The sequence below is a fragment of the Drosophila busckii genome, chromosome 2L (genome assembly GCF_011750605.1).
Source record: "Drosophila busckii strain San Diego stock center, stock number 13000-0081.31 chromosome 2L, ASM1175060v1, whole genome shotgun sequence".
Lineage (NCBI taxonomy): Eukaryota > Metazoa > Arthropoda > Insecta > Diptera > Drosophilidae > Drosophila > Drosophila busckii.
This window is the reverse complement of record NC_046604.1, coordinates 235821-245192: the sequence shown is the minus strand read 5'-3', so window position 1 is coordinate 245192 and position 9372 is coordinate 235821. Positions and strand designations below refer to the sequence as shown.

Genomic DNA, 9372 nt, shown 5'->3' with positions numbered 1-9372 from the left:
CAGCAAAATAAATGATAAGAATCTGTGCGCGCTTCTCATGAATTACAAATCGCATAAAGGATTTGCCACTGGCTCAGGCTCAAGACAACGACGACTTGCTGCTTGCAACTTCTGTTTGCTGAAGAGCTGGGAGGAGCAGGGAGGAGAGCGTCATTGAACTTGAAGCATGCTGCGCATTTCAATGCATTGAGATTTGCCTGCGAAACTTGTTACTGCAAACATGTAGATAAAGCTATCAATAAAATTTAGATGTTTGAATACCCTACTTGCATATATATTTAATACTTACTTTAGTTGTTTACTAGCTTATGCCATGGGCGTTGCCATTTTATTAATACCTTATTGATTGATAATATAGCATTTCTTGCTTGAATTTTAATGTGTATATAGCATTCGCTTCGCTTGCAGCTCTCAAGCGGCTCAACTGAAAATAAATGTTACACTCAAGCCAGCAGTAAAACACTTGTCAGATTCTTTTCGTTTTTTTATAAAATGTAGAATTTGTTCAGCTTTTTTATTTACGACTAAATCAATTTCGTTTAGGACTAGTTTAGTTTTATCGTTTAAATGTGCGCCTTTTGCCAGAAACCCTATAAACCAGCATTGGACACTATATAATTAATTATAGGTTTACAGCTAAATTATAATATATACAATTCTCTTTTTAGTTATACATTGCATTGCAGTGAGAAATACTTTTTGTTGAGTTTTATACGTTTTGTAGAAAAAGTTATTATCACCATTCTTTATAATTTTTTTTTTTTACAATTTGTTGTCGAAACTTGAAATTCTTTGTAGACTTTATTAAGAATTTTTTTTTATATTTTTAAGGTATGCTTTGTAGGAAAATAGCCATTTTAACACTCTAAGTAGACTAGTATTGGAAATTTTACAATAGATTATTGTTCTTGGTATTGTTTTAGCTTCGTTTTCATTTTCATTTTTCGTATGTAAGAAAAGTTAGGCAAGTTTACTTGGTTAAGGGGCGAGATATAATGCAATAGTTTGGAAAGGCAAGTGTAAGGGGAGGAGAAAAGTGTAATTAGTATATTTTTGTTGCTGAATCAAAGTCAAACTTTTATAGAGAGGGGGGAGTGGGGAACATTTCATATATATAAAGCATTTTGCGGCAGTCATTTTTATTAGTACTTATAGAAACATTTATTAGCTACGTTTACGTTTTATATGGCAAACATTTGTTTCATTTTCTATTATGAGCACAATTCAGACAGTTTATGTGTTTGTTGCTTAATCTCAATTAAATTGCGCTCATAAAATATGCTAAGGCCACGTTTAAATTTTATACTCTTATAATCTTATATATGTATGTATAGTCGCTAGATGAACTTTTCGTCTTGAGCAGATTTAATGAAATTTTCAAAATGATTAAATTTGTTAATTGAATAAAGCGAGAATTTGTGTACGAAATTAATTATGACAGAGCGACTGTTGCGAAATTTGCCGTCGAACTGCGTAAATAAAGTTAATGAGTCTTTATTTAATGTAGGCGCCCAGGATAAACAATGTAAAAGGTGCATGAAATGCAAACAAAGCAAAGAGAAGAAAATAAGAATCTTTGCTCAACTTTCAGCTGGTTTAATGAGAAAACAAGCAAGGCCAAAGCTGAGATTTATTTTATGAACATAATGCATAAAGAAAGTCTTGGAGTGAGAGTTAGAGAGAGATTTGTGTTGGAATTTATGTAATTAATTAGATAAGCTTTAAAGGAAGTTTGTAAGCTAAGGCTTGGACAGGAGTTAAGCAGCCGAATTGGTTAATAATTAAATTGATGAACAACTAAATGTTGCCTTAATTAAATTTACAAATGCTCACGTCCCATGACGGATGTCTAACCTAAATGTCATAAGCGTAAAAGTATTTTGGCTAAACACTAAAAGTATAGTTACATATTTACAGCCTATGTATATGACACGCATGAGTCATATGTATATATATCTATAGCTATATGTATATCAGCAGTAAATGTTAGACACTTGTGAGTTGTCCCATTATCACGCCACGATGGCAGCCACTGTTGTTGCCGCATGATGAGAATGCGAATGAGAATGGGAATGGGATTGCGTGTCCGTATGATGATGGGAAATCTGATGAACCGGAAAGCTCCAGAGTGAAAAAGGTATCTGCTGTTGCATCAACAAAAGCAGTTGGCGTAATTTGTTGGTCGTTGTTGTTGATTTTATTTTTGCTGTTGCTGTTGTTTTTATTGTCGTTGCTGCTGCTGCTGTCGCTTTTGTCACTGTTTCACTTGCAATTACCGCAGCATTAATGTCGCATGCCCGCGTTGAGACTGGCTTCAACGAGCCGCAGCGCTGCTGCAGCTGCATCTGCATTTGCCTCTGCAGCATCTGCCGCTCGCCGCGTCGTCATTCATCCCAGAGGCACTGTTGTTTCTGCCGCACATAATAGGTGAACTGTGTACACTTGCGGCAGGTCTTGATGCCGCACCGATAATTCGTCTGCTGCTGCTGTTGCTGCGCCCCGGACGTGTCCGCCCCCAGCCCCGCCGCCGCCGTCTTGCCCTTGCAGTACTTCAGTCCACAGGGATACCAACCTATGCAGGTCTCCAGTGTGCACAGACATGGCGCCCACAGGCTGCTCACCTCGTTGCAGCGCGTCGACAGCGCATCAGGAAATTTTTCGGTTGCCGCCTCCAGGCTCGAAATCGAGGAGCCTAACGCAGTCAACCGGCCACATCAAGTTGACAAATGCGCACAAAACCAAAAGCAAAACAAATATGAAAAACGCAAAAACCAAACGAAAAATGAAATAAAAAGCGTTAAATTTCAAGCCTCAAGTTGTTGAGCGTAGCGCAGTCTGATGCAAGTTTTATATTCTTGTTGATATTATTCATAAAGGTAACTAACATTTTAGCAAAGCCCTAACGATTAATTAAAAGCGCAAAGTTGCAAAAACAAAGTTTGGGCAAGGGCTTAAGTTGAAATTGGGGCTGGGCAAATATGCGCTGGATTAAATATAAAGTACTCTGGACGCTTGCAAATTAGAAGCTGGGAATTTTTACATAAGAAGTTAATGCCTGCATAAATCGAAAGTTTGTGGTAGACCGACATAAAGCAGATGACTACTTATTAGTTGAGTTTAATAAGTTTTAGATACTGTAAAGAGAACTTTATGCAAAAACAAATTCTGAAAGGTTTCAGCTGTGCGAATTAAATTCGAATTTATAATGAATAATACTTTGCTCTCTTTTCTGAAGGTAACATATTGAGTTATTGGCTTAATATAATCCAAAATTTGCTTATACAACGAATTGTATCTTCATTAAATTTTAGTTACTTAGTTTAGTTTTATAGTGCATCAGAGTTGCTGCTGTATATAAATTAACAATAAAGTGGCGACTCACCTGGCAACTCGGCCCAGGCCTTGATATCCATATCGCGCACATAGGTGGCGTCTGTGGCCTCGGCACAGAGCAACTGCAGATGACGTGTGATGGGCAGCGAGCGATTCAACTGCACCCAGCTGCTCATGTTATAGATTTCACGTCCCTTATCCTCCTCGGGTGTGCGTATTGTGTGCGGATTCTTTTGGCGCAACTTGGCCATTGCATCCGAGGAGATAAAGTCACCCTTGTTGAACTTGGTGGCAAAGCACATAACTTGATACTGACTTTGGCCGCGCTCCTCCTCGCCCAAGACCAAAGCCTTCAGTATTTGCACCTCCTGCAGCAGTAAAAAATAAAGTCAACAAACGATAAAGTGAAATAGAAAGTAGAAAAATGTTGGCTCGAGAGCTTTGACATTCTACTTACATTGCGAAAGTCGATAAGCTGTGTGATTAGGGTGCCATCTGTTTTCTGAAACTCCAGTGTAATCAAATCCTCAGCAATGTTGGACGTTATGCTCTCCTGTATGACCTCACCGCCCTACAAGCAAAAGAAAATCCAACAGGTGTCAGTAATGCGCAAAAGTCTTCCACTCAACTCAACTCTTATGCCCCAAGTCGGCGCACTCAAATATTCATAGAGTGAAATGCAAACAAAGTGCATCCCAAGATGCTGGGAGACTGCAGCCAGGACGCAAATTAACTATGACAGCTGCAGCACGGCCCTGAACCAAATTAGTGTCAAGAGAGTTGGGCGAAAATAGTGAAATTGCAAAAATACATAAAGAAAGAGAAATGAAATTAAAAACAGAAACAGAAACGAGCCAAGGGACTCTGAATGCAGCGAATGTAGTTCAACAACATGTCAAGCATAAACAGAAACAAGAAGTAAAAGACAACAAAGTCGACGGTGATGAGAACCTGAGTTGGAATGATGTGCATGAAATGTGTGCACACATGGGCATTACTTTGTAAGCTGTAAGCCAAAATAAACAAAACGTAATGTAACTTAATTTCAATAGAAGTTGCCTCATAACTTTTGTTTAATTTTTGATAAGGGCTAAGCTTGAGTTACTTTTATCAATTGTATGCCTGCTCTAAAGTCGGCTCATTATATTTTCGAAGCTCAACAACCCAGCCCAAGATTCATCTTTACCTAATGCGCTTATTGACTGGGTGCACGTGCTCACAAACACATTACACACACATCTGTGTTTGTGTGTAAGTGGGAGTGGGAGCGTGGGAGCTCTCTGCTCTTGTTTGTATATGTACTGGGCTTTGTGTGTTTGAACAAAGCGAATGTAAACAAAGCTCCTCATGTTGAGAGAAACAGCAAAGTCGGCGACGCCAACGACATTTTGGGGCCAGGGACAGCAACAAAAACAACAGTTGGCATATTGCAAAGGATGTCGCATGTAAACAAAAACGCACACAAGCTCACAAACAAACATATATTCAACACACACTGTTGTTCGCAGCAAGTTTTTGGCAGAGGTAATCTAAAATTTATAGAAAATTTCAAGGCGAACATCAATATTGTGCTTTTATCTCAACCACGTGCAAAAAAACAAATAACAAAAAGTAATCATAGTGGTGTTTTGCCCAAAAGGGGCCAAAGTGCCAGTGAAAACTGCGAAACGTGACGCGCAAGCTTTTCCTGCGTCACAGCCGCTGCCGCAATGTCAAGGCCAATTATGAACTTTATTTGGCAATGTCATCAATTGCTTCAATAAGCTGCCTTAATTAGTCGCTTACACATAAAGTAAAGTTAAAGCAACAACAAACATTTTTATATTCGAATACTCGCAGCTGATGCATAACAACAAATGTCAGCTATCTCTGTTTGTCTGCCGTAGACAGCGCGCGCTCTTGCATTCTCTCTCAATTTCGAAGTTGAAGTTCGAAATATAGCGGCAGCACGTAGCACTAGCCATTTGTACAAAATTAAACAACACAATATATATGTATTAAAAGCACGTCGTTAAATCAAAACACACCTGATTTTGTACATTTATCAACAATTGGGCGCCAGCTTGATTGCTGCCTTTGGTGTTAAACAACAAGCTGCAGATCATAAACAACAGCAAGCTGCGAGTGTGTTTAAAATAATTGAAACATGCCAGTGCATGTTGCAGCACTTTGCTTTTTTGCTTCACTAGTTTCGCATTATGATTTCTCGCGTTAGAAATCATTTCCACAACACACTAAACACTTTTTTTTAGCACTTTTCCCGAAAATACGTCCTGAATTTGCAAGACATCCGCGACACGTCTGCTCGCGTTGAAAATTCGACGAAAAATGTGAGAATGAGAGAATAGTCGACAAATCTTTGCGGTTGTTGGTGTGCTTCTATGCACCAGTGCTGCCAGATTAGCTTATTTAAAGCTAGATCTAAAATGTAATGGCTTATAAAATTTGCATATAACTTCTAGCCATTATTTCTAGCATACTTTAAGTTTGTTCATTTCTTTTTTATCCAAGAGAATTTTTATATTAAATAATGGTATATATAGCAATATACACAAAACCAGTCTAAATTGTGCCTAGCTAATTTAAGATTATTTATACCCGAATCTAGCTTATGCGGTAGCCAGTACTGGCCGCAAGAGACTTAAGAATGAGCGAGAATGAAAGAAACGATACAACAGCTGTTTGGTTAGTGAAAAAGAAGTTGGCAGTTCCATGCAGAAAAAAATATGACTTCGAAAAACTGAGCAACAACAATGTGCTAAAAAATACCGAAATTAATGTATCGATGCTTTGTACGCAACAGCTGTGCGGCATTAAATTACACTAATTTTTACCAAACTGCGTACGAGTAGATTGTTGTGACGTGTTGTATTTTTGTAAATTATGTTGTTTTAACATAATTCAATCAATTAGACTTTATATTGTGCACTGGAATTTGTAAACACAAACAGCTAGAACATGCTGACACTGCGGGAAAGGCAAATAAGTGCGTACATATGCAGAAATGCAAGCTGAATTGTTTAATTGTTTTTCCTGTCTTCGTGTTGCAGATGCCATTAAGCAAATACTGAATTTAAACTCGCAGCAGCCAAAGGCGCTCGCAGCGGAGCCTGTGTGGAAGATACTTATCTACGATCGTGTGGGTCAAGACATTATATCGCCTATTATATCCATTAAGGAACTGCGTGAGCTTGGCGTGACTTTGCATGTGTAGGTCAAGGGCTGGGCTGGGGGCTGGGGCTGGGGCTGTGTCAGCTGCTGACTAATTTGTTATAAATATTTTATTGCAGTCAGCTGCACTCGGATCGCGATTCCATACCAGATGTGCCCGCGGTTTACTTTTGCCTGCCCACGGAAGAGAATCTCGATCGCATACAGCAGGACTTTTCCAATGGTCTATACGACGTCTATCATTTGAACTTTCTGGCGCCCATAACACGCAGCAAATTAGAGAATCTAGCTGCCGCAGCATTGCATGCCGGCTGTGTGGCCAATGTACATCGTGTCTACGATCAGTATGTGAACTTTATAAGTCTGGAGGATGACTTTTTCATACTGAAGCATCAGCAGAGCGATCAGCTGTCCTACTATGCCATCAATCGCGCCAACACACGTGACGAGGAAATGGAGGCGCTAATGGACTCCATTGTAGATTCCTTATTTGCCTTATTTGTCACATTGGGCAATGTGCCGATAATACGTTGTCCACGCAACAGTGCCGCTGAGATGGTGGCTCGCAAGTTGGAAAAGAAGTTGCGTGAGAATCTTTGGGATGCGCGTGCCAATTTGTTTCACATGGATGCCACGCAGGCGGGCGGTGGTGTCTTTAGCTTCCAGCGACCCGTGCTACTACTGCTCGATCGCAACATAGACTTGGCCACACCACTGCATCATACCTGGTCCTATCAGGCTCTGGTGCACGATGTGCTAGATCTGGGTCTCAATTTAGTTTACGTAGAAGATGAGCCTGGAGCTGCAGCAACAGGTGAGCCTCAGATTTATATATTATTAGTGCAAGTAATAACTTTGTTTTTTTTTAGGTGCACGCAAGAAGCCCAAGGCGTGCGATCTTGATCGCGCTGATCGGTTTTGGATTACGCACAAGGGCAGCCCGTTTCCCACAGTGGCTGAGGCTATACAGGAGGAGCTCGAATCCTATCGCAACTCCGAGGAGGAAATCAAACGCCTTAAGACCACCATGGGCATTGAAGGCGAGTCCGACATTGCCTTTTCGCTGGTCAACGATACAACAGCGCGTCTCACCAACGCCGTCAACTCGCTGCCGCAGCTTATGGAAAAGAAACGTCTAATAGATATGCATACTAAGATAGCCACCGCTATTCTAAACTATATTAAGGCGCGTCGTTTGGATTCCTTTTTTGAGCTGGAGGAGAAAATCATGTCCAAGCAAACGTTGGACAAGCCGTTGCTGGATCTGCTGCGTGATCCAGAGTTTGGCCAAGCAGAAGACAAGCTGCGTTTATACATTATCTATTATATATGTGCACAGCAGCTGCCCGAGGCGGAGCTGGAGCGTTTGCGTGAGGCGTTGCAAGCAGCTGGCTGCGATTTGAGCGCTTTGGCTTATGTGCAACGCTGGAAGGCGCTAATGAATCGCTCGCCAGGCATAAGTCAGGCCACGCAGTATGAAGGCGGCGGCACTCGAACAGTTTCCATGTTCACCAAGCTAGTCAGCCAGGGCAGCTCCTTTGTCATGGAGGGCGTCAAGAATTTGGTGGTCAAACGACATGTGAGCTGCAACGATTTACAGTTGTTTAATTATTTAATTAACTTTTATGATTGCAGAACTTACCGGTGACCAAGATAACAGAGCAGGTCATGGAATGTCGCAGCAATGCTGAAACAGATGATTACCTGTACTTGGATCCCAAGCTGTTGAAGGGCGGCGATGTGCTGCCCAAGAATCGTGCACCATTCCAGGATGCCGTTGTCTTTATGGTCGGCGGCGGCAACTACATTGAGTATCAGAATCTGGTGGATTTCATCAAACAGAAGCAGACGTCCAATGTTAACAGACGCATTATCTACGGCGCCTCTACTCTGACCAATGCGAGGCAGTTCATCAAGGAGCTCGCTGCGCTTGGCAGCGAGATTCAAGCGCCTGCAGCAAGTTAGGAGAGGTTGTCCAGCTTTCACTGCTGCTGATGGGATCGGGTGCAACAACAACAACATCAACGTCAACAACTACAAGTTTATTGTGCATGTATGTCTGTCTGTTTGTGTGTGTGTGTGTGTGGCTTTTTTCTAGAGTTTAAGCATATCCAAAAATAAATTAAATGCAAGGCAACAAAAAAGTGCATGCCATTGGCAATTACTCGCAACTGACGCGCCTTATACCCGAAGGACAACAAGCAAAAACACGCGTTGCCGCGTGTACAACAAGCGACTGCAACAATCAACAGCGACAACAACAACAGCAGCAGCAGCAGCAACAACAACAACATTAACAATAGTAATAAGAGCAGCAGCAGCAGCAACAACAACTGCCGGCAATCGCATTCTAGGCGCCCATTAACACCAACTTGGCAACGCTTTTTGATGGACAGCTGACAGACAGGCAGTCAACGCTCCAACTTGCAACAGTGCAACCAAAGACTGGCGACAATTATGGGGCGACAAGTATGCGAGGCACTTGGGAACTGGCCCTTGCAATTAACACCACACTATAACTATGAATGGAACCATTTCAAGCTGCAATCAGCCAATGCAAGCAACTGCAGCAATGCCGAATATTAAATATTCTTTCAATTGAAGTCTAAAGCTTTATTTATGAAAAGTTAAGGGTATAAAATTTTAAAATTCAAATTATTGCGGCAAATATTATTCGCTAATATAAATTATAGCATTTTTGTATATTTATATTAATTGCTTCAAATATTTTGTAATGAAGTCGGTTGATTATTTAAGTGGTTAAATTATTCAATTGGTCATTTCATAAATTTAGTAAATTTTGCTATGAATTAAAAGTATTTGTAATAAGAGCAGTGAATTGAGTTGATTATCATTTATGAACTATTG

The 9372-nt window shown here is 40.7% G+C and overlaps 2 protein-coding genes across 2 annotated transcripts; one reads left to right on the top strand and one right to left on the bottom strand.

Annotated features, from left to right (window-relative positions):
- Window positions 1-482: 482 nt before the first annotated feature.
- On the bottom strand, window positions 483-5645 carry LOC108594515 (out at first protein). The gene is made up of 4 exons (XM_017979718.2): window positions 5361-5645; window positions 3791-3904; window positions 3383-3701; window positions 483-2692 (listed from the first exon to the last, which is right to left on the bottom strand). The coding sequence occupies exons 1-4, from the start codon at window positions 5553-5555 to the stop codon at window positions 2385-2387; spliced, it is 936 nt and encodes a 311-aa protein (XP_017835207.2). The 5' UTR covers window positions 5556-5645; the 3' UTR covers window positions 483-2384.
- A 539-nt stretch (window positions 5646-6184) lies between these two features.
- Window positions 6185-9133, top strand: LOC108596234 (protein sly1 homolog). Its single transcript, XM_017981777.2, has 5 exons — window positions 6185-6319; window positions 6384-6543; window positions 6624-7318; window positions 7374-8083; window positions 8140-9133. The coding sequence occupies exons 1-5, from the start codon at window positions 6292-6294 to the stop codon at window positions 8467-8469; spliced, it is 1923 nt and encodes a 640-aa protein (XP_017837266.1). The 5' UTR covers window positions 6185-6291; the 3' UTR covers window positions 8470-9133.
- Window positions 9134-9372: the final 239 nt, after the last annotated feature.

What these genes read in the sequence shown, in the direction of transcription:
- LOC108594515 (XM_017979718.2), bottom strand. Translation starts at nt 5,555, where the DNA reads ATGATTTCTAACGCGAGAAATCATAATGCGAAACTAGTGAAGCAAAAA. An exon ending in TGATAAATGTACAAAATCAG is followed by an intron (nt 3,905 to 5,360) that starts GTGTGTTTTGAT and finishes TTTTGCTTGTAG; the next exon opens with GGCGGTGAGGTCATACAGGA. An exon ending in GGCCTGGGCCGAGTTGCCAG is followed by an intron (nt 2,693 to 3,382) that starts GTGAGTCGCCAC and finishes TGACTGCGTTAG; the next exon opens with GCTCCTCGATTTCGAGCCTG.
- LOC108596234 (XM_017981777.2), top strand. Translation starts at nt 6,292, where the DNA reads ATGCTGACACTGCGGGAAAGGCAAATAA. An exon ending in GCCTGGAGCTGCAGCAACAG is followed by an intron (nt 7,319 to 7,373) that starts GTGAGCCTCAGA and finishes GTTTTTTTTTAG; the next exon opens with GTGCACGCAAGAAGCCCAAG. An exon ending in ATTTGGTGGTCAAACGACAT is followed by an intron (nt 8,084 to 8,139) that starts GTGAGCTGCAAC and finishes TTATGATTGCAG; the next exon opens with AACTTACCGGTGACCAAGAT.